We start from the raw sequence: 25757 nt of genomic DNA on the forward strand, positions 1-25757 counted from the left end.
AATCAATCTCCATAAAATACTCTAATGCTTGCCCTCCTAATGCAAATGTAATATAAATGTGTTAATTACAGACTCAAGCAAACTGTTATCTGTTATGCTGATGGTTTATGTATTCTCTAATGAATTCAATCTCATCAAGCGCACTTCAAGACACAAACCTTTTTTCCTCGGTGGCAAGAATTCTCCTAGAGGAGAAAGACACAGAACATAAGAACAACTGATTAAATTAATGTGAGGTTTAATGCATGGTATAAAAATGCAGTTGTTTATGCGGCAGTGTTTCTAAGTCAGAGATGCCAGGAACCAAAAAAACAGGGCTTTCTAGAAAAAGTTTGCCTGTGGTGACCTTTGATTGCCACTGAGACATACTTTTAAACATGATACTGACTTAGTAATGTAATTAAACATAATTAATAATAACATAATTAAAGGGATAAGGAATATTCCTCCATCATTTACCCACCATTTTCATTCCAAATCCCTATGATTTTTATTTTTAATTAATTATTTATTTATGGTAAATCACAAAAGAAGATTTAGGACAGTATATTCATGTATATATTGTAAAGAAAGTTAATGCTGACCACAGGATGTTAAACTTCAAAAAGTGAAGTGACATTCAGCCAAGTATGGTGACCCATACTAAGAATTTGTGCTCTGCATTTAACCCATCGAAAAACAGCAACAACAACAAAAAGCAGCATTAAAGTATAAGAAAACTGGTGCACTATAGTCATATCTTCCTCTCATATTTCATTTCTGCTATTTGAACAAGTACAAATCTGGCATGTCAATGGCTGTAACAGAGTAGAAAATTCTTAGTAATCAGAATTTCAGCCTGTTCCATGTGCTTTTTCATGCCCTTTTATGAATTTTTTAACTTAACAGTTGCAAGTCACCATTTACTTTGCATCGTATGGAGATACAGTGGCGACTACATTCTGCAAAACATCTTTTTGACAGAAGAAAAAATCTGTACAGGGGTATGGAACAACTTGAGGGTGAGTTCATCTATTTAAGATCATAAAGGATCATTGATCATTTACACTGCTTTGGGAGAACACTATTTTATGGCCTTGTATGTGATACTCCAAATCCAGCAAAAATTATATATATATATATATATATATATATATATATATAAACATTACCAGCCCAGATACGGACAAAATATTCACCCTCCCAGGCAACTAATAATTGCTCTTTAAATATTGCTTGTAATACTTACTCAATTACCAGCTGAAAGTCTCACTGACCTAATGTGAGAAGTTTTTTGTAGAGAGATATGCATATTTATTTAGTTCAGCAGTAATGTATGAATTTTCAAAACGTCTTACTGAATATTATTATTTGTGCCAAACAGCACTTCACACCCTATAAGGCTTTCATGCGGCACTTTAAATGTAGAATAAATGCTTTAGAATACCATGCAGAAGGACGTACAGCTCACAAGGTCACCAAGGGGAAAAGCTCTATTATATGAATATTATATGAATAAAAGATGTGCAGAAGGCCACGGACACTGTCCTACCCTTAAAGATATGACTAGATTATTCATCTCACCTTGGTTTTACTTTATTTACTGTATGTGTGAAACATTTTTAATATTGGAAAAATCACAAAGTGCACTTTTAAAATGATGCATTTCTAATTTGTGTAGGCTACATGACCAAAGTGAAGCCCAGAGTTTGATACTAACCTTTTTTCCTCACAAAATGATGCTCACCTAAATTGGTAGAGGAGGAAGGAATACAGAAGACAGTGTTAGAGTAGAACCTACAAAATAGATCTTTTGAAACTTTGATGAGGGGTAAATAAATTATAAATGTGGATCAGAGAGGGAAAGAGGATTGTCTGCAATTCACAGCACTTTATTCCTAGCCTCTAGAACTTCAATAAAAGAAAAAAAGGGCATGCCAACACAAGTACACACACACACACACACACACACACACACACAGCACAGTCTTTTCTATCTTTTTTTAACACACACATTTAATTTGCACATGACAGGTTTAAATCTTAAAGTTATTGTGAAGCTACCTTCATGCCTTTAAATGCATTCGTGTAAAATTAAAATGATTAATTAATCAGTTTGTTTGTATGCTGAGCAATTTGATCTGCCGAGCCTGTTTTACTGTGGTCCATAAATACATCTGTCAGTATTCAACTGAACAGCAAAGCATGGTGGATTTATATAGAGGGTTGAAGTAATATTTTTCCTGATTTGACATTTCTAATTTCTAGAACCGATTATGAAATGTTGTTATATTTTGGATATCTGTGCTCATGATGTTCATAAATTACCATTACAGTTTATACGGTAGCTAGTAAATCAGGTTATGCACCATTCACAATTGACAATTGATTTGAAACCTAAATGGAAATTTGTATTGAGTTTATATATTTAATTATATTTAAATAAACCTTTAGAACAAGGTGGAAGAATTTCCCAGAATGCATCACTGGGACTAGTACTATCATACTGTACATACATAGCCTACATACAAATAAATGTAAATATAACTATATTAAGAGTTGTGTTGGAACCATAGACTCTAGAAAAACGTTGGAACACCTCACAGGATGTTGCTTTACTGAATCAATTCAAAGAAATCCAATAGGCAATGCACAGATACCGTAAATTTAATTATTTTATTTTTTTTAATTTATTGATAAATTGTTGTCTGAAGAACATTTTACATCACACTAATTCAGTTACCTTATCGTATGTTCGGTACTGTAACTTTAGAATCAAAACTAGGCGAGGTCCGATTCTCAAATGAATCACACTTTCAAAGCGGTTCTTATAAATTAATCGTTCAGAGCATAATGGTTTAATGAGTGATCGGTTCGTGATTCAGAAGAGTGAATCAGTTACTCGCGCACTAATTCTTTTAGAGCGCTTTCTCGCGCCATAACACGGAATGAAAAAGTACACAGAGAGACAACAATATCTGAAAGAACACGTGGAAATAAATCCTATCGTTGGCAGACATGGAAAGGTCTTTATGAAGTTCATCACCTGCACGTGCTGCTCGTGAACGACCTAGTGCTGCAGGTAAACACACCTTTCAGCCATAGTTTGAATACACTATCCTTCTAGGTAGTAATAAAACGGTGAAACGCCAGCACTAGTAAAGCATTCTGGGATATTATGCATTCGTTATATATAACAAACTGATATTTATATATGTAAACACAAAAATAATATATATAGGCCTATATAAGTTGTCTATGTGCATGTTTTGATTATTGTGTAGTCTTGCATTCTTGCATTTTTTTTGTTTGTTTGTTTGTTTGTTTGTTTGTTTGTTTTGCTGAGATGATCTACATAAAATGCTGCTGGTATGTTAGGTAACCATCAATTTAAAAAGGATTCATTGATAACTGTCTGGAGCTATTGAGGCAATGTGGCAGTCAGTCCACATGCATTTATTTTAAGTGATCACCTCAAGGTGACTTTTATTAGGAATCTTAGCCAAGCGTGTTATTGGTTCAACAATCTTGGCAATGTCACTATTGTGTCTCTCTCTCTCTCTCTGCTTTGAGCTCTCTTTATGAATGTTTCTGAAAGTGTGAATATGTGTACTGTTCTCTGACAGTCCCATAAACATTTATTTCTGCTGTATTTCAACTAGATGGTTCCAAACGCGTGTGTTCTAATGATAAATATACTTCTAGCTAAATGTAGTAATGTAAATCATGTAGATCTTAAAATGCTTATAATGATGAGTCTTGAGGCGTTGTGTTAATTGATTACAGTTCTGTGGTCACTGGTAATTAACCAGAATGTAAATTCCATTAAAATGTAGATTCATTACTTCATAGGCCTTATTTAATCTTAATAGACTCTACTTATCTTAGGAGATTCTTTAGATTAAAGCAAATAGGCATATATTTGCCTATAATAAAAGAGTTGGGTTTAATGGCAGCTTTGTTTGCTATTTTACTAGTCTACAAGCCTCTAAACCCTCACTGTATGGGTACTCTTTGGATAGTCTTGTAACAGATGTGAAGCATTTTCAAGGTCAAAGAAGTCAGGTGAAAGTTAACTCCACTAATCTAAACTTGATACAAAATCAGGGTAAAAAGTAGAGGAGATTGAGCACCTAATGAACATTGTTAATGACCTTTCTAAGTGCATCTGTGGTTGAAGACGGGGCCATATGAGCTGCCCTCAATGAGACCACAATGACCCATTAGCTTCCAAAATTAAAAGAGGGGAGATTGAGATATCTCAGGTTGTTTTGCTTCTTAATATTTTCTGAGATTTATTGTTCTCCCTTTGTGACAGTTTTTCTTTATTTTAAGGTCTACTAAAGGACTCCTTTTATTTGATTTGATCAAAATAATGCATCATTTGTTATAAAAAAAATCTTAATCCGTATTGTTTTCTTGTTTTCCAATAAAATATACATAGTAAAAATCTTAAAAGCAATAATTTTACAATTATTTTTTTTAAAAGTGAGAATTAATAAGATAAAATAAATACTATAAGAGCACCTTTTGAAAGAAAATACTATTTCACTCTTTCTACTTTAAAATGTCATATTAGTTTAATGTGCTGTGTCTTTGTAATTGTGAAATTAAAAAAGTTATTTCTACACCTTTTTTGTGGGTGCTTTCAGTTTCTTTCTTTCAGTGTACTTAAAAATGCAAGATGTTAAGACTTATTTTCAGAGAATGAATATTGAATTAATTGTATATTATTATTATTATTATAATCATCACGTTTTCTTGAAAGGTTTGCTTAAAATTACAATTACATAAAAAATAGATGTAAGATACATTCTCTAAAACCTCTTATGCAATTTTACTCGCACTATTTTGTCTAATATAATTAAATGTTTTCCCTGAAAACAGAAAACAATCTTGATCAATAACTTTTTTTTATATTTATCCTCACCACAGAACATAACTTTAGCCATCTTTATAACCTTATTATATTATTATTTTATTATATTACACTATATTTTTTATTATATAATTGAATCTATTCTCTATATATACTGTCCTAGTGCTTAAATGAAATTCTGTACAGTAGCATTACTTATGTTGTCCTCTTTGGATCAATTGCTAGTGCTTGTATTCTTATTCGTAAGTTTCTACATGTATCTCCTAAATGAAAATATTTTTAAATCAGTCTTACCAATTATGTGTGAGTCTTTGTCAATCTAACACTGAATAACTATACTATCAAAAGAAACCAAGAAGATTTGACGTGAGAGATTAATGACAGAGATGTGATACTGTTTTGTTGTATTTTTATTGTTATTTTGTAGAATCACACATGTGGCACACAGAGTTAGGGCTGACAGTTTCTGGTAGAAATTCTTCGTCCACTTTCTCAAAACTCTTCGTTGTAGTGTAAAGCTGTAAAATAGTGACCCATCCTTTAATATTTCTTGGTTATGAAACACATCATTTAGAATTTTCTAGCTGATCTTATAATATAATGTCAGAATGTAGAATGCTTTAAATAAGATATTGACACAAATATAATCCATGATATTTAATCCCTTTGGAAAACCATTTAAAGCAGGTTTATTCTGCAGAAGGGGAAAATGTGACCATAAAAGCGAGCTTAGATTTCTAATAAGACCTATTAGTACACATGGCTCGTCAGATCAAACCGCTGTGGGTTAGTCTGTGGTTTCTGAGATGCTGTTGATATTACAGTAAACACTTTGCTATGTAATCGTGCTGCTAATGTTGGATGAAGGCTACAACAATTGAATATACCTTCCTCCTCCTCCTCTTCCGGTGCTACCAAATTAGTCATAAAAGTCAAGATTGATGTTATCCAATCGGTTGTGTCGTCCATGGCTTCGTTCACCGCCTTCATGGGATCAGAGCTGATGTGCTGAATACCCCCTAAGAGCATGTTTTAGACAGGGCATCTTAAGACACATATTTCCATATGCTCAATATACATTAACTTATAGCCATCTAAACCAGCTCTAACAACAGCAAAAACCTCAAACCTGTCACAGTCTTTTGTTAAAGCTCTTCAAAACCACGTAAAGATCTTTATCTGTGTAACATCTAAAAATGAAAAAAAAATGACATACAAAATACTCTAATATGGCCAGAATTATGTGGACACCTGAACCCTCAAACCATATGTTTCAAAAGCATGGACTTTCTATTGGAATTTAATTTCTTGTTGTAGTTATTGATGCTTGAATTGGACATTGTTACATTTTCCAAACTGTTTATAGTCTAGAAATCATGATATAGTTTTTTTTATTATTATTATTTTTCTATTCTAATATAATTTCATTAAATATATTATTAACAGTCCTGCACTTGTTTAACAGTAAAAAGTGTGCATTTGAGCATATTTATAGTATATTTATGTAATATGGGATTAAAACGTTTCTTTGGTTTTCTTACTGTTATATTGGATAGATAAATAAATGTTTTCCAGATATATATACACACGTGGAAAATATTTATGTTGTATTAAATACATGAATACAATTTCTTAAGCTGAAGACAAAAGAAGATATTTTGAAGAATTTTGAAGAACCAAACAGTTGTTGTTGGTCCCCGTTGATTTCCATAGTAAGCTAAAGAAATGCTATGGAAGTCAATGGGGACCATCAAATGTTTAATACCAGCATTCTTCAAAATATCTTATTTTATGTTCAACATAAGAAAGAAACTCACAAAGGATTGGAACAACATTAAAGGGTGAGTAAACAATTACAAAATGTTCACTTTTGGCTGAACTATCACTTTAATTTTATGGTGTACTGGATTTATGTATTTCATTAAAAGCAGGTGTTCACATACTTTTGGTCATGTACTGTATGAAGTTCTTGTTTTCATGTTATGTGTATGTGCTATCAACCCTGAATGACATCTTCAATAAGACAGACTGATGATTTCCAAATTCAGCAGTGAAAAGTGCATCTGTGTTTCATATACAGCTACAAATATAAATGCCAAGTCAGTAAAACTTGTTTTCATTTATGGAGACTTTTGGGTTTTCCTGCTTTCAACTGCCCATCTACAGGAATGCTCATCATATTTCGCACATCATCTTGTATTGCCTGTCTGTCTGCAGTTATCAGCAGGCAAACAGCATGACCCGAGTCAAAGCCATTTTACCAGAAACCATTATGCAGGGGTGACGACGTGACAGCATGCACAGACTCCAGACTCCACAGACCTCCATTATAGCCTCTAAACACCCTCATGTTCACTACTGCTAGAATAAATTAGTATTTGATTATAAAATATTCTGGTAACCAGCTACTATAATCTGTAGTAGTTCTAAATTTCTCAAGCATGTGTTAAACTCAGCTTGTTAAATTACATTAGATGGGCAGTAAAGCTATTTTAGTTGCAAAACGTTGAGTTATAAACTGTCTTCCATTGACCAGGCAAAAAGATCTCGCACCACTGGTTTTGCAGTGTTTTTCTGTGAAATCGACATGTGAATATCTTTTCTCCAGATTAAATTGGGAAAGGAGTCACTAATAATTCACATGATTCACATTTATAGATCTACTAAAACATTTACCTTGACATTATAAAGGGGTTATTTCTGTTAAGAATGCTGCTTGAAGATGCCATTTAGGATGACTAAATTAAATTTACAGTTAATTTTGTTTCTAGTACCTTAGAATGACCTCGGTTTAGTCATTTAATTAACTACTTCAGATTTGCTGCCTAAGACCACTCAGTAAGATATAAGAAATAAGATGGCTTGCCTCTAAGGCTGCCTGCTTCCTTAAATGTTTTCCTGACACGGTGTGGCTGAGGTCCTGTTAGGATGAGAGACACAGAAGCAGAAGTGTGGGATAGTAACACACACATACTGTACACACACACTCTCGTTGGGTCGTCTTCACTGAGCACGCTCAAAACTGTAGGCAGGATAATCAGGGAAATTTAACCACCATTATAAATAAAACACAATCACACTTATGGCACAAAATCACAGGGAAGGTATGAAAAAAGACATATGGTATTAATCAACGTCACAGTGATTACAAAAACACTTCAGCTGATTGAAAATGAAACCGCAAACATTAACATTTTGCAAAAAAATAAATAAATAAACAGGTAGAGGCAGGATACATATAGTGTGAATGTGTTATACAAGACACTGTATTATAATAATTTTTTTGTTTTGTTTTACAGCATTTACTAGTTCATGGCAAATTTAATTGTCACACTCTCTCTTTTCTCACGTCTGCTTCTGGCTGCATTGGAATTCAAGCCTCATAATGTAATTGTGACATCTCTGTTACATAGAAATGCTAATGCAATACTGATGAATTCAGTGACATTTGTTTGATTAACTTTTTAACCTACTTTATGGAAATTCAGTATTGCCCTCCAAGCTCTCACACTCAAAACTGACAACATTTTAAATTTTTGGGTGCTTGAGTGTGACGTATAATCTCACAGGTAAGGAAAATTACAAATTATATTTCTTTAATATCTCTAGACAGCAATACGATTAAAATGAGAGCAAATGGAAACTTTTGCATATGCCTCCAGATTCTCATATACGTTTCCTTTAGAGGAATAACCTATAATCTTTAATGTGACCCCTCCAGCTGTGTCTCAGGCTGATCAGATTTTCCAAGATAGCAAAAAATCTAACATGCTATATATAACCCAGTACATTTTATATGTGTTTATGCATGACATTTGTTTTCCTTTCCTTTTGTTTTTTCCTAAAAAGAAAAAATCGGAGACGACAGTTGATAGCTACATAACTGTTCATTCCAACAAATCTCTTGAGCTATAACAGATATCTGAACCATAGACATTTTTCTAGGGGCAATGCTGCTGAACCAATGAAATCAATATAAGAGACACAAAGCCATACAGATGAATGCTTAAGAAAAGATACAGTGAGCTCAAACTGAATGAATGTCTTCATGTTTTATACATATCTTGAGGACAAAGTGCAGAGGGTCTGCTCTTCTTAATCAATGCAGAAATCATTTTCTTAATCTGGATTTTTTTTCTTTTTTTTGCCCAAACATCCTCTTCTAGTATAATATAGACATAAGATTTTTTACCAAGTAAATATTTATTAAATATGTATCTGTATGTAGTTATTTTATTTGCTAATGTTTTTTAAAACCATGTATTTTGTTTATTTTGAGAAAATTATTATTTAATTACTTATTTGACATTTGACGGGTATGAAAAATAATGGAAAACAAGACTGAAAATTTATTGAGATTTTTTTTTTGCAGGAATGTCATTGGTGGTAAGAAATCAATTTCTTGTACATGATAATATTCTGCATATTTGAAAATCTAGCTCTGCAGTTTGTCATGGCTATGATATGCTGTCTATGATTTTGCCAAGTAGGACATGCTGCCAAATGAAAAATCTAAATGGTAGGTTAACCGTACTGTTGCTCAAGAAATGAAAGAACATGTCCTACTTGGCAAAGTCCCAGAAAGCAGTATAACAGACAAACATAAGGTTTATTTACATTTATTAAAGCTACCAATATTTTGTACTTTAGTTCAATTTTATCAATGTTTTGAGGAACTCTGATGCAGTTGCTTAGAAAGTTAGTATGTGTATCACTTATGCTGATCTAATCTGTTCTTAGTATTAAAGTGTTGCATAGACCAGTCATGTGACTGAGGCTCCAGGGCAAAAAGAGGACACTAGACTATTCCACAGGCATGAGGGGAATGATTCCCAACAGAATCTTAGTCACAGCACAGGGGAACACAGTGGTCTTTGAATCCTGTCTTGAAAGTGAGTGAAGCTTCACCCCTCACTACTGCACAGTCCTCTGCGCTTGAGTCCTCTTTTCATGACCACAGCTTTCCAGCAGTAAAGGGAACTAGATAAGTTTGTTACCAGTCATGAACTATGTATATATTATATGTTTATACACAGTGTGGATTTTAATGGCTTATTGTACATCATTACTTGTCATCTGTGGCAGTGTCAGTATAATCCTGGTGTCTTTTACCTTTAAAAAAGTTTTTTATTGTCATCACAATATTCTTGCCATTCAATGTAATTGCTGGAAATACACGTTCTCTTGTGTTTTTTTTTTCTTTTCCATTTTATTGTTTTGTAGACCGGCTCTCAGCTGGCGGGGATTCTGGTGCAAATTAAACAGCTAGCAAAATGAAGACCGACTCCTATAATAAATAATAAATAATATTATAAATAATAAATAATATTATTATTTGTTTTTATGGATAATTCTGTTTACTTTTGTGGGGTAGACCGTTTTAAAACTGTTTTGGGTCTTCATGTGCAATTATAAAATTTGGGTTCTGAAGCAAAACCAGTTGAGAACCAATTTCATAGACCACCTGAAGGCAAATGGTAAAGACTCTGTAAATGCAAGGTTGTGTTAAGACGGGCCAAAGCGCCAACTTCCTCCCCATGATTCCGCATCGCCATTTCTCCAGGCTTAGCTGCACATTGAGAGGGAAATTAAAGTATATATTCCTTCTCCTGTAAAGAATGTGAGAAATCTGCAACATAGAATACTTCATTAATATTCTACAGGTAAAATATCATTGTTTTGCTCAATGCATTTAATGAAAAAAGAATCAAATCATTCTGCATGGCAAAGAGGAGTTGCCGTTCAATACCACACAGTTAATAAACTAAGACACGCTACAGTGCTTTCAAAGCATAGTAATCAATGTTAGAGAAAAATTAATTGATTGTAGTGTATAATTTGAGGCTTATTGAAAGAAATATCGCAAAGTAGACACCAACACATGGAAGTTGGATATCATAGGGTGGAAGGGAGCAATTGGCACAAAGCTTATTGATGTCATGCTGGCTCAAATAAAACAATGGTTTAAAGTCTCTCAAACGATATACAGTCCACTGTTTTGAATTAAAAAGTTTGTATATTTTTGTTCTGAGAATTTCAGATTATAGTTAATGTCTTTGCTGCATGCACATGATTTTAAAGCATTTTACACTTAGAATAAAAATGGTGTTCATTCCCTTTATGTTATTGTAGTTCTGATGAAATCAGTGCTGCAAGCATTTTGATGATGCCATACTGAGGTCTGATTTATGATGTTTATGATTAACTTAGCTTATATATATATATAATTTTTTTTTTCTTCATATAATGGGTAAGAAGATATCTTTGTCTCTTGAGCTTGAATTAGATTCATGTTGCATTTCAATGTACAACAACATTTGGAACTACAAATTACTAAAAAAAAACACCTAAATATTTTTTTAAATGTGTGTTTAATTTAGGGACCAAAATAAACCATTATTTTATGCACGGGAATATGAAAGATGAACACTTTTGTACATTCTGGTGACACAACACCTTTTTTTCGTTTTTAATATGCACTGTTAACTGTTGTTCCTTAAAAGCAAAAGACTCATTTTAATTAACAGATTTAAATATTCAAACAAGATAAATATACCTGAAGCAAATTGGGTATTAAGATTTTCAAAATAATTATCTTGAATTATTATTATTATTATTATTATTATTATTATAATTATTATTACTACCCCATTTGCAAGTGTTTTTCTTGTTTTAATCAGAAGTGTAAGAAAATTTGTGAACTATGCTCAAAAGAGGACATCATCCTCTTTGCTAGTGGTTTAGATGCATTTTTTCAAAACAAGTCTTACTTTGTTATTTTTGTTTATGAAGTAAATTTATCTTGTTTTATAGGTGTTTAGATATTACTAATGGAAAGCAAGACAAAAATTCTGATTAATCTTTCTTTTTGGTGTATAGAGAAAATTAATGGCACCGTTCATTGGCACAGAGGTTTTTGAAGAAAATGTAAAACCCAATCAGATGTCTGAAATCTGAAGCAATCACTTTTTTAAAGCACAGTGCAATCTGCTTTCAAAGTGAACTTAGTTCCACAATTCACTTTCCCATTAGGATAAAGTCCAAGGTGTAGTGTCACACTGAATGGAATGCATGACAGTCTAGAGGAAGTAATGTTGTGTTCATGACAGACAGATTACATGGTTCAGTAAATTTGCATGTCTGAACGAATGTTTGAGATGAGAGTGACAGTTGCTCCCTGTTTGCATGCAGGAAAACACACATGCACACGCAAAAACTAGCATTAGCACTGAACTGCAAGCAGAGAGTCTTTACCAGGTGGTAAACAGGGGTCGTCACAGTATAATGTATGGGCTTTTTATTGGATGGCAACAGGATGACACATGGTGATGGACAGGGTGGAAAAAGGAGGGAAACTTATTAGAAATAAGTAAATGTAAATGTGACCCCTAATGTGGGGCGGTGCAATCATGTAGTGAACTACATGACAATGGAATTCTAATGTTTCCTTTTTGAAATACTTTCAAAATGGGTTAATGTGTTTGTGTTCTAGAGCTTGTGATGGAATGAATTGTGAATGAGATGTGATCTCAATGACAGTGATAAATCCAGCTAAACAATGACAATTTTTTTCAAACAGTTGAAGTGTTCACAATTGTCATTATGGAACTACTGACACATGGAGGAACAGATGACTGCAACTTCAAGCAATTCAGCACCCATCAACAATGGATTCTAATGTATCATCAGGTGGTAATACAAGGTAAAATGGTGTCCTACAAGGACTTTTCTCTGACTCCACATGAATGCAGCGGTGGCTGATAGCAGCCTAGCCAACGGGACACCCTATCTATCCTTGTCTCATTGCTATCGGGATCCAGTCAATATCCCTCCCTCCCACTCTTTTTAGAAGCCTCGCAAGTTTGCCCTGTGGCACTGCTGATAAACTTCCAGCAAGAAAACAAGCTCGGGGCTTTATCACGTTGTAAAGACTCGTCCAAGCATCCAATAACACCTCCTCTGTCCTGTTTTACTTTACCAAAAGTTAATAAATAATATAAAGCCCTCAATCAGGTAACCAATAAAATAATTGACTGCTGCGTCAAACCTATCATCTCTTCAGGAAAACTGTTCCAAAATAACTTTCCAACGAAGGGACCAAGATAAGAGAGCTGAACCTACCTTCAAGACCCTTGCTGTCGAGCAGGTCAAACATAATGACCGCCACGGCTGACCAGGTTATGATGAGAGCCAGCACGAGGATCCAAGCCACGGGGGAGCTGAATGTAGTGTGCAGGTCATCGGTTAAGGTGCGTTTTGACGAACGTGTGGGATGTGCACTCAGGTCATTCTTAGTCTCGACTATGGTAGTCGTAGTGGTGGAGGACCGTGCTGTAGGGACAAATTGAGGTTCAGAAATGGATGAATGCAAACAAAACCGGTTAAACCATAAGAAACCATTAAAATTGTGTTTAAATGTTCGTCTTTTCCAACCTCCTCATTGATTTACAAAAGTTTGTTACAATCTTTGTTTTGGTTTTATTTGATCAAAATATTCATCATATAAAGTGATTGCACCACTTCAACAATATACCTGCAATATACAATTCATGGATTAATTTCATACTATTTTTATTCTTCTTGGAGTTAAATAAAAGGTTTGGGTCTGATTGACTTTAATAGTAGTGACAAAACGGACGAAAACATTTGCTACTATTAACTCCCTTAACCATCTGATATGTTGATGCTCCCAGAAATAAGGCATCTGAGGTTGTTAGTTTACAAACAAAGTTTATTTTGTCTGCATAGAGCATCTACAGACAAAACAAAGGGTATTTTGTCTGCACAATTCAAACAGTGAGTAATTTATGTTTTATAAATGAGCCTCAGCAGCTGCAACTTTAATTCCAACACAATTTTTTTAACACATGAGATGGAAATGATGCCTTGTTTTCTAATATGTTGGAAATAGTATGATTTTTCACATACATATTTTATGGAGACAAAAATTTTTATGCTCAAATATATTCAGGGAATCTGTCTACTGTATGCACATTATATTAAAAGTTCTGTCATGTTGCTCACTCTCTGTGCAGACAAGACCAAAGAGTTATGAAGACAAAGACAGCTAGACAGCAGATGAATGTTTGCTTTTTGTCTTTATCAATGCATTGCCTGGCAGAGAGATTGAATTGAACTTGTTGTCTGTAGATAGGGCACACATCTGCAATGGCAATGTTTCATCGTTAAAACATCTCCAAGGCCACATGAGGAATGCTGGCGCTGTGTCATCTGTTGGCCGGAGCCCCTTTGAAAGCCTCTTTTCTAAAGTGATATAAATTCTTGCAGCAGCTCAGTCTGAATTGCTGCTCAGAGAGTCCAAACATACACCACACGTAACCTTTAAATATGCCGCTACGTTTACAAGACCCCTTGATTGATCTTTGCCAATACTGTTGACTTGAATCATGGTAAATGATTCATTCTTGAGCAAGCCGTTGTGATTGTGTTTACAGAAATTAATTTGTGGAGGATCTATTGTGAATCTGAGCCAAGATCAAGGCAGTGGTTCTGTTGGCCCAGAGATCCAACATTTTTCACTGGCTCCACTTTTGCTTGAACTTAATGACGTGTCTGTGTGTTCAGGGGTTTTGTTACATGCCAAAAGTGTCAGCTGAAACCACCTGTTGCAACTCTTCACATTTGTCCCTGTTGTCAAACTTAGGAATACATGTCCCATCTAAATGCTGACTCAAGAAGATTTTTGTAGACACCATATTCTTAGTTGCATGTGATTTGTACTAATCCTGCATCTTTCGGTGTAATCATGACTTCGCCAATTGCAGATTGTCTACAAATTTGAGTATCTGTATAAGAACATAAGATCGTAGAAAGTGTACACAAAAGGCTTAGGAGAAATCTTTCCATGGCAACACTGCAAATGCCACTTCAACTGGCGTTTCACTTTAAACTGAACAGCGGCGGAAGGTGGCACATAAAATTCTCTTTGCGTATTCTAATATGAGACCTTGTCCTTCTCAGATCTGTGTGTGGATATCCATGGAAACTAAACCCTGGTTAGTAAGCGAGAGCTGTTGAGACAATGAAGTCAGCATAAAAAACACTCTGCGCTGCTATTCCCTCAAGTGTCACTTTAAATATGAATTATTCAGGCTGATCTGAGAGACTTTTCACAGTTTAATCAGAATATCACATTTACTTTTAAGTCTTTGCAACATTTTTTTTTTCTTTGCAAGACATTTCACGCAAGACTGGGGCTCATTTATGCAGGCCCTTGACATCAATAATTGGCTTTTTTTTTTTTGGAACTCTATCTCAAGTCACTGATAATGACTAAAAAGGTTTCGAACTTTTTAAACGCATTCCTTTTTTGGTTTGGAAACTGACAGGGTTTCAATGTCTTGGGGAACATTTTTGAGAATACCACATATCTAAATCCATGAGTTAAATGACTCCAATATCAATGAATATTTTCTGAAGAGAAACTGGAACTTTGTCACGTGTACCACTTTTGAGCTTACTATAACTTTATTCCAAGTTTTCAAGTCACACTATAACTGTGAAACAGTTGTTTTTCACTGATTATCTTGACAGCTGCTGCTCTTGAGAGAAGTTGTGATGGTTGATTTGTAAATCAATCATTGTTTTAATCAAATATTTTCAGTGAGTGATTTATTCATTCAATTTAAAAATAAATTTTAAGTTAAAATTTCTGGGTGAACTATTCCTTTAAATATATTCCGCCTCTAGCTGATTTAACTATTTTAATTGATAACACTACCTTAAAACCCTTAAAAAGCTGCAATATTAGAGGCCTGCTTCAAAGGACTACAGATTCCCATAAAGCCATATGATATGGTGTATTTTTAGCAGTTTTCAACCATAAAATTCCCCTGTAAAGCAGATGGTTGCTGTCTAAGAGACAGTTAACTTGACTAAGTGACTAAGTTAAAGTACAATACTTGACTGTATACTGTTAGTAGCATAATTTACATTTCATACACTAACAATTGCTTTACTTACACCTTATTGTTAAATGCACTTAGAAATGTTACTGGAAAATGAATTTTACAGTACCTTCCATCTCTTGCATGCACTAACAGGCTGAAAACACAATCTCAAGACTCAGTTCCCCGGTCCAGAATAGTTTTTCCGATCGAAAGCACCACAGTGGCTCTCTGTGCCTTTGCTGTTAGAGTCCCAATAAAACTTGTGCTTGTGCCAGGGCCCCCTACAAGGAAGTAGACAAAAATGGCACCTGTTGCTTAAAGTGACATAGGATAAGAACTATACACTTCCAGCTGGGACCAAGTACCAGCAGGAAGGGGGAAAAAAACAAAGCTAGGCTGTTAAAAGAGCAAACCAAGCCCTAGGTTATCCTTATGTTTGTTACCAGCCCATGATGTGTGTGTGGGTCAGGAAACATGGGAGAGAGGGGAGGACGGGTTTCAAGGTAACCTTATCTGTGACTGGACTGTGTGGTTTATTCTTAGAGTCCCCGGCAGCAACGGCATTATGTTTTGCCTTTTTAGGCCAGGGGTGTTACCCCTGAAGAGGAGCTGGGCTGTCATCGCGTGAGTGTGCGGAAGGCAACCGCACACAAGAAAATCTTGCATCTCTGAAATGTGTTTTGATCCATTTCAGCACCATTTTCTGCTAATTTACATAATGAAATATTGCATGTTATACGTTAAAAGCATGAGATACTGCATAACTCTTTAATAAAGATTTTTAGCTAAGATTGGGAAGTAGTAGTGAAGCAAATGAATGCGTGTGAGAAACGGAGCCCGTGATAAACTCAGGTTAAGCTGTTTACAGTGGCTTGTTAAATATTCATGCAAATCAAGCAAAACCTTTTTCATAAACCGTGCAAATGGAACATTTTGAAAGTTGACCTTTAAAGAGCAAATTGCATTTTATTCTTTCAGCTGTACCTTCTCCATATTTCAGGGAATAGGGAAAGGCTTGAGATGTCAAAACATGAGTGTGCTTTTAGGTTTGTATGAAATTGCTTGACAAGAACAGGTTTCTTAGTTAATAGGTCCTATTGAAACAGGGAGTTGGGTTTTTTGTAGAGAGTCATTCTCTTTCTTTGCTATTGCTAATATTTTATTGGACAAAATTTTAGATATGACCACTAGTGCTAGAGGAGTTATCAGTATTTTTATTTATTTATTTTTGCAGAAAAAAAATTATATCTGGCTGTTAAAAGATTTTCTCAACTTCTAGTACAGTAGCACACAAGTGAAGTTAAAGGTAACACATGGACTATATGCTACAATACTTACATTTTGAGTCTTCAATTGTAAAGCTATATTTTGAGGAACGTTAAACACTAAAGTTAAAATACAGCATACTAAAATCTCAAATTACTACTCAAGCAAATTTGACCCACATCATCCCACAATAGCTGCACTGGCTAAATAAAAAGACAAATAATTTTGTGACGTGACATACAGCCAAGTATAGTGACCCATAATCAGAATTCATGCTCTACATTTAACCCATCCAAAGTGCACACACACACACAGCAGTGAACACACACACAGAGCAGTGGGCAGCCATTTATGCTGCGGTGCCCAAGGAGCAGATGGGGGTTCAGTGCCTTGCTCAGTCATGGTATTGCCGGCCCAAGACTTGAACCCACAACCGTAGGGTTAAGAGTCAAACTCTCTAACCACTAGGCCACAACTTCCCCATGACATTCCCCATTAATAGCCAAAACATTACTACATTGCCACTAAAAGTAAAAAAAAAAAAAAAAAAATCTTATTCCTTTTACTGGAAGACCCATATTCATGAAGACAAACTTGCATCTTTAGTCTCACCCCTTCGGAGCTTAGTATACAACAGAAGCTTTGCATTTCTCACCCACTCCGCTGCATTGCTGGCGTAGTCATTCAACCCTTTTGCAGGTCAAGATGAAACATGCAGGTCTGATGAAATCGGGTGCAATGAGGAGGAAAAATGACTGGCATTGTGATGCGAATCATGGGTGTTTTTTTCGTATGTGCGTGTGTTTGTGTGTGCATGCGGAGCCCACGCTGGGAGAAGGTTGATGTAGACACATTCTGTCCTGTTTAGTGTGCAGCTATGTCACCTCAGGGTTCAATCCTAGCTCTTCATCTCTGAACAGCTATCACATAAAAGACATTGCGATGACATCTGTGACCTCCTTATCTCACAATAGCAAGGTTTTATATCAGCCAGATTTACATCTAAATATTGCTTCTCTGAATAGCTTCTCAAGTCCCTGAAATGAGACAAGACTTTGCCAAAGGTCTGACTAACTATCTGTATCCCTACCTGTGGTGCAAAGGCGAGAAAAAAGCATTGTTTTGCAGACGGCTCAATCATCAGTGCTGTCTGAATGCCATGTTAAAAGTAGAAGCTGGATAACTAGTCATTGCAACAACCAATTGAAGATTAGGAACAGATGTAGAAAAACAAATCAGGGTTCACTGATTAAGGAAGGGAACTGAAAATAATTTAACAGTTTTGGTTTGGTTTCCTCTAAAAGATTCCAGTTTCCTTACTGTTTCAATAACTTTTGTTTCACTAAAAAGTATAGACTCAGAAGAAATTTGTTTGGAAATCACACTACACTGGTTGTGCTACTTTTTTATACACTAAAAAGAACCGACTCATAAGAGTCATTGATTTGGGGATTGGATTATATTGGTAGCATTGTATGTTTTGGGTAGCTATATGATTGTGAAAAAAACAGGTGTAAAAGCCCTTCGAAATGCTTTTGAGATAGATTGCTCAAACCACTTCAGGATGTGGTCTGGGTCACATTCCAGACAAGACTGGACAAGTGTAAATGCATCTGGTTGTTGAAACTACATAGGTGAATTTTACCCCTCCCCGAATGTAAAAAAAAAAATAAAATAAATAAAGATGGGTGAGAGCGTGTTATAAGCTGTATGTTATAGCGAGATATGACAGTGCTAGTGCAACACACATTGCAGTGGATAAGTAGCTGAGTATCTCTTCAGCAATCCGACGCGCAAACTACCTCAAATGAAACTGAAACTAAGATGCAGATGCTTAACTACTTTTAATCTTTAATAAAAGTAGTGAAAGTAACTTATCTTTCCACACTGTTAAAACTGTTACTTGGATCTAACTCAATAAAATTAAGACAACATTTTCCAACTACTTTTTGCAAGTTTAGTGAACTAACTGATATTTTGAGTAAGGACAACTTAATAATATGCATTTCAATGTATGCGGAAATATTAAGTAGCATTTTCAGAAAAAGCCAATAAATTGAGTACAATCAATGTAAAAAATATTAGCATATTACACACATTAAACTTAATTAAAATAGGTAACATTTAAATGAAAAATACTAGTTAATGTCTTCTGATTTATTAATTTTAACCAATTTGCCCTTTCTTGTTTTGGAAGTGTAAACTGCTTCAAATAATGAATTGCTTAGCTACTGTGTCAATTTCCAACATTTATTAATTGCCATATACAAACAGCAGCAATGAGCTGTACAGTGTAAACAACCAATAACATATGTATCCGCTTATAAAGTGCAGGTTAGTAGAACACCTTCACAGTATAGTTTTTTACTTTGTACATACATAATATTAAAACATTTTAATATCAAGTTAACAGGCACTTTTGTCACAAGCCATATACAAACAGTAGCAATGAGCTGGACAGTATAAACTATCAAGAACATCGGTGTTCTTGCATTAAAGCATGACCTTAGCTTATAAACTGCTGGTTAGTAAAACACCTTAACAGTACAGTGTGTACATAACATGAAACATTTAACACTAACATTGCAGACATAGATGCTCATATTCTTCATTTTCAGGTCCTTGTGAACAGTGGTCTCTGCAGCCCCCTTTGAGATAAAAAATAAAGTATTTAAGACAAACAATCTCATTTCTTGATGAAAAACGTACTCGTTTACTAAACGTAACCTCGGTTCTCTCTAGAAGAGCGAACGAGTACTGCGTCTTAGCTAAGACGCTACGGGAAAAGTCTCTTTTAACGAAATACTGAAGCAAAAAATTATCCTTAATTTTGTATTTTTGTAAAGCGCATTTGCAGCAGTACACAGCCATAGGCGAGACGGCTCGCTCGCTCACTGGCTTGTTCTGCGGCAACTGCACAGCCTATCGAGCGCAGGCTGATGCAACATCAGACCAATAAGGGCGCTTCGCGCCCTTCTTGCCACTTCCCGCCGAAACGGGTGTGGCCCAACCTATAAAAGGAGCTCGAAAAGGCTGACTCACCTGATTTATTTCATCGCCGAAGCGAACCAGAGTGAATCGTACGCACGGCAGAGAACGCAGTACTCGTTCGCTCTTCTAGAGAGAACCGAGGTTACGTTTAGTAACCGAGTACGTTCTCTTACGAGAGCTCTCTCGTACTGCGTCTTAGCTAAGACGCTACGGGAACCCGATGTAAAACGCCGTGCGCGCAGGGATCACACACCGATAAACCTGAAGCAACGCCCAGGATTTACAGTGCACAGTCACCTGAGGGACTCACAGAGAGTCCGGGACAGAAAAAAGGGGGAAAAACCCTCCGTCCCATATCTAGCAGCATCCGTAGATGCGGCAATATGACATCACACAGCCGAGGCAAGGCCTGACCAATGTGGCAATGCGGGTCTTACGCAATACTGCCCATATAACAGTCGGCAGCGCCTAGCGCTCATGAATTCAGAATTCCCCTCAGGGCCCTGATTCTTCTATACCGACAGCAGCCTTGCTTGCAAGGCGGGAACCTCCAGGTTATAGAACCTGATAAATGTAGACGGCGAGGCCCAACCCGCCGCCATACATATATCCTGCAAGGAGATCCCAGTAGACCACGCCCACGATGAGGCGACGCCTCTTGTGGAGTGTGCTCTGACGCCCAACGGGCACTGAAGGCCCCTGGAAGCGTAAGCTAACGCTATGGCGTCAACTATCCATCTGGATAGAGTCTGTCTCGAAACAGCCATTCCTTTGGAACGTCCACCGAATGAGACAAATAGCTGCTCCGTCTGCCGAAAGGCAGCAGAGCGAGACACATAAGCTCTTAAAACCCTGACAGGGCAAAGAAGACTCGAGTCTCCATCCTCCCCTGACACCGGCAGGGCAGACAGGGCAATAACCTGAGCCCGAAACGGTGTGCTGAGGGATTTCGGCACATAACCGTGCCTAGGTTTGAGTATGACCCTTGAGTCATTGGGCCCAAACTCCAAGCACGACTGGCTCACCGAGAGCGCGTGCAAATCACCCACACGCTTCACAGAAGCGAGAGCCAACAAGAATACTGTCTTGAACGACAGATGCTGAAGGCTAACCGATTGGATAGGCTCAAAAGGGGGACCCTTCAAGGCCTCCAAAACCGCCGCGAGGTCCCACATAGGGACTGACGGAGGTCTGGGAGGATTCAGCCTCCTAGCTCCTCTGAGGAACCGGATGACTAAATCGTTCCTTCCTATTGACTGACCGGACGCCGTTTCAGAAAACGCCGCGATGGCCGCCACATAAACTTTGAGCGTGGATGGGGCTCTGCCCTTATCCAACAGCTCCTGTAGGAAGGAGAGGACCTCCGTCACCTCACAACTAAGGGGTGAATAACCTCGAGCTGTGCACCAGCTGGAGAACACCGACCACTTCGAGGCATACAGACGTCGTGTCGACGGAGCTCTAGCATGAGTGATGGTATTTAGCACTCCCACTGCGAGATCAGCGGGTAACCGTTGAGTGCCCATACATGGAGGGACCACAACTCCGGTTGAGGGTGCCAAATCGAGCCCCTGGCCTGCGAGAGGAGATCTCTCCTCAACGGTACCGGCCATGGGGCGACATCTGCTAATTGCATCAAATCTGGGAACCATGGTTGGTTCTTCCAAAGAGGTGCCACAAGCAGTATTGAACATCTCGTTTCTCTCACCCGTTCTATCACCTGCGGAAGGAGGGAGACGGGAGGGAACGCATAAAGCGGGCAGCACGGCCATTTCCGTGACAGCGCGCTTTCGTTCTTGGAAAAGAATGCGGGGCAGTGAGCGTTTTCGTGGGACGCAAAGAGGTCCACCTCCGCCATGCCAAATCTCTCCCACAACAGCCGAACTGTTTGCGGGTGTAGAGACCATTCGCCCGTAGGGACATTGCCTCTGGACAGCCTGTCTGGACCCAGATTCTGCAGTCCAGGCACATGCACCGCTCTCAGCGAGCGCACGTTGAGCCCAAATCAGGAGGCGTTCCGTCAGCCTGTACAGGTTTCGGGACCCGAGACCGCCCTGGCGATTTATGTAGGACACCACGGACATGTTGTCCGAACGGACTACGACGTGGTGATCCTTGATATGGGGACAAAAGCGCGTCAGCGCATTCTCCACTGCCAGCATTTCCAGGCAGTTGATATGATGGAGCTTTTCCCGTTCTGACCATAGGCCAAAGGACGGTCTGCCTTCGAGCAGCGCTCCCCATCCCGAAGTGGAGGCGTCTGTCGACACCATTTTCACACTCGGGGAAGTCCCCAGGCTTACACCTGATCGGTACCAGCCGTTCGCCGTCCAAGGTGCTAGAGCCGCAACACAGCTCTGATCGACCTTGAAATGCAGCCGGCCAGACGCCCACGCTCTGCGCGGCACCCGAGCCTTCAGCCAGAACTGCAGGGGGCGCATGCGGAGCAGGCCCAGCCGCAGAACCGGAGATGCTGAGGCCATGAGACCCAGCATCCTTTGACAGTGTTTTTGTCTTTGACAGACGGAAAGAACTCGCTGCGCGCTGAATGCCCATCGTGCGCTGTGGTGACAGTCGCGCCGTCATGGAACACGAGTTCAGAACTATACCCAGAAACAGGATCGTCTGACTGGGGTTCAGCGAACTCTTCGCCCAATTGACACTGAGGCCGAGCTTCTCGAGGTGATCGAGTAAAACAGCCCTGTGGTCCACGAGCTCCGCTCGTGATTGGGCCAGAACCAGCCAGTCGTCCAAATAATTCAGCACTCGTATGCCTCTGAGTCTGAGAGGAGCGAGCGCTGCATCCATGCACCTCGTAAACGTACGAGGAGCTACGGACAAGCCGAATGGCAGGACTGCAAACTGGTATGCCTGGCCCTCGAAGGCGAATCTCAAAAACCGCCTGTGGTTTGACGCTATCTGTATTTGAAAATACGCGTCCTTCAGATCTATTGACATGAACCAGTCCCCTCCGCGAATCTGCGCGAGGAGCTTCCTGGTCGTGAGCATTTTGAAACTGCGTTTCATCAATGCCTTGTTCAGCTGCCTTAGATCCAGTATGGGCCTGAGACCCCCGTCTCTCTTGGGCACCAGAAAGTATCTGCTGTACAGCCCCCCCTCGCTTTGAGCTTGAGACACAGGCTCTACAGCCCCTTTGCTCAACAGTTTCGATATTTCGGCCCGAAGTATGTGTGCTACTTCTGTTTTGACCGTAGTTTCGACGCGCGCTGAGAAGCGCGGTGGGCGTCGAGAAAACTGTAGCGAGTAGCCTCTCTTTATAATGCCTAGCACCCAATCCGAAACCCCTGGAAGCGCTGACCATGCATCTGCATGAATGGCTAAGGGCTGGATGTGACACGCGCTCTGTTGACTGGGCAACGGCGGCGCTCGAGTGTGCTGCGCATCTGAGGCGGGGAGCGCGCTGATCACAGCGGGCAGATCGCTCATCCTCGACCCCGTTCCGGCGCTTAACCGACTGGAGGGAGGCTGAGCGGGTCCCGTGGGACTCAATATATCTGCGAGTAACCGTGGGCTGCATGTGTGCACTTTTACCACTTCCAACTCGCCGTCTGCCTGTGCAGAATGTACGTGCACGGGCCTCGTTTTTACAGAAGCCCCGCGCCGTAAGTGACATAGTGTATGTGGGCACTGGGAAGTGGGCACGTTTACTATGCGGCGCGCTCGACCGATCTGTGTCGATCTTATGTGCGCCAGCCCTGTGTGCAGGGCTGTGCTTACATGCGGGGATGGGCACTGGGTAGTGGGCATCGTCACTGCATTTAAAGCACCATCGGCCGTGGCCGGACGAGCGTGCACGGGTTTCGTTTTTACAGAAACCGCATGACGCGTGTGACATAGTAATTGTGGGCACTGAGGGGTGGGCACGTTTACTATGTAGTGTGCGCGACCGACTTGAGTCGACATTATGAGCGCAGGCCCTGTGTGTAGGGCTGTGCTTACATGTGGAGATGGGCACTGAGGAGTGGGCATCGTCACAACATTTATAGCACCATCGGCCGTGGCCGGGACACCAGAAAAAACGCTGTTTTTGTGAAACATCTGGGTAGCCGTGATAACGGCTTTTGTGTGCAGGCAAGCGGGCACTCGTGCAGGCTTGCGCATTGCAGAAGACACTGAGGCAGTCGCAACTCTTGGAACTGCAACAGCGGCGCGCTTGGGTGAGAGCTCGGCCGCAGCGGAACTCGAACACCGGCGCTTTCCCAGCAGTGCTAGGATGCTTTCGGGGCTTCTGGCTTCACCGCAATCCTCTGCCGCGGCTCCCGCGGCGCGGGGCGACGGCTCGAAGAGCGAGAACGGGGTCCCGAGCTGCGTTGCTGACGCTGTCGTGATGGCGCAGCAGGAGGCGGTGGGCGTGACTGAGAGCTCTGTGGGGCCGGTCTAGAGCGGCTAGCTGCAGAACTGGAGCGCTTCGGCAAGAAGTGCTTGAACGCCTGTGAAGCTTTCTGGTCCTCGGCGAATCTCTCCACAAACTCGTTGACGGAAGATCCAAAGAGGCCGGCAGGAGTTAGCGGAGCGTCAAGAAACGCAGCGCGCTCAGACTCCTTGATGTCAGAAAGCGTCAGCCACAAATGCCTCTCAGCCACCGTAGCGGAAGCCATAACCCGTCCCATGGCCTGTGCAGCGGACTTAGTAGCGCGGAGGGAGAGATCCGAAGCACTCCTCAGATCCGCGAGACAGATCGCTTCAGGTCCCATCTCATCCAGCTTGCGGAGAAGATCGCCCTGGAAAATCTGTAGCGTCGCCATGGTGTGTAACGCAGACGCAGCCTGCCCAGCAGCAGAGAATATCCGTGTGAGCAGCGATGACGTCATGCGGCAGGCTTTGGATGGCAACGCCGCCTTAGTCCGCCGTCCAGCAGAGGGCGGGCAAAGGTGCGCTGCTATAGCCTGTTCCACCGGCGGAAGTGACAGGTAGCCTCTGTTCTTAGCACCGTCCAGTGTGGAGAATGCTGGCGAAACAGATGAGCGGATTCTCGCCGAGAATGGAGCGTCCCAAGCCTTCGCCACTTCTTCGTGAAGCTCAGGAAGAAAAGGGGCGTGTTTTGAGCTTGAGGAAGAGCGCTCATCCGGAAGATAGCTACCATCCAGCCGGGAACGCGAAGGGGGCGCTGGTGCAGACCACTCGAGGCCGAGGCTCGCCGCGGCCAACGAGAGTACACGCATCAGCTCCTTATCGATATCCCCCCGTCTGCTGGGCCTCTGAGCAGCTGGCGCGAGATCCACGGAGCTCGTCCAACCCTCACTGCCCGAAGCAAGCAGAGAGCACGTGTCTTCTTCCTCCGACGCGGGCCTGAGATCCACTTCCTCCGATGACGCGTCGGCAAGCAGCGGACATTGAGCATCGGGAAGCGATGCAGGGGAGACCGGCGAAGCGGAGGGAACCGGCGAGCTCGGCCGAGCTGGGGGCGGTTCTGGTAGGCGCTGCGAGCGGCGCTTCTTACGGCGCTGCGGCGCAGCGGATGATGCAGGCTTCGAGAAGGATGCCAGGCGAGTCCTCAGAGTCACCATAGGCATCAGCTCGCAATGAGGACATCCGCCATCAGCGAGCGCGAGCGCTGCATGGTCTTCACCCAGACAGGAGACGCAGATGACATGACGATCTCCTTCGCTGAGCGGGGTTCTGCACAAGCCGCACGAAGGCATCTTTAAAAAGACGCAGCTCTTTTGTGAATGTGCGTCGCAGGGCGAACACACACACAGAGTATCACAGAA

At 39.9% G+C, this 25757-nt stretch overlaps 2 protein-coding genes across 15 annotated transcripts in view; one reads left to right on the forward strand and one right to left on the reverse strand.

The window, feature by feature from the left end:
• Positions 1–16260, reverse strand: part of trdn (triadin) — a 44991-nt gene extending 28731 nt beyond the window's left edge. For 11 of the 14 annotated variants that reach the window (XM_059512311.1, XM_059512318.1, XM_059512316.1 and 8 more), the window contains exons 1-7: positions 15896–16259; positions 12980–13189; positions 12113–12151; positions 7725–7778; positions 5751–5877; positions 1700–1728; positions 159–185 (exon numbers count right to left, since the gene is read on the reverse strand). In XM_059512311.1, the coding sequence (XP_059368294.1) occupies positions 159–185; positions 1700–1728; positions 5751–5877; positions 7725–7778; positions 12113–12151; positions 12980–13189; positions 15896–15911 (502 nt within the window). In that variant the 5' untranslated portion in view covers positions 15912–16259. Of the gene's footprint in view, positions 1–158; positions 186–1699; positions 1729–5750; positions 5878–7724; positions 7779–12112; positions 12152–12979; positions 13190–15895 lie in introns of all 14 variants that reach the window. The other 3 variants (XM_059512314.1, XM_059512308.1, XM_059512313.1) reach the window with 3 other exon arrangements.
• LOC132106544 (gap junction Cx32.2 protein-like) overlaps positions 1–25757 on the forward strand; it is a 324589-nt gene that overhangs the window by 255501 nt on the left and 43331 nt on the right. The gene's annotated exons all lie outside the window — the stretch shown is intronic.

This window comes from Carassius carassius, chromosome 27, assembly GCF_963082965.1.
Source record: "Carassius carassius chromosome 27, fCarCar2.1, whole genome shotgun sequence".
In the NCBI taxonomy this organism is placed as follows: domain Eukaryota; kingdom Metazoa; phylum Chordata; class Actinopteri; order Cypriniformes; family Cyprinidae; genus Carassius; species Carassius carassius.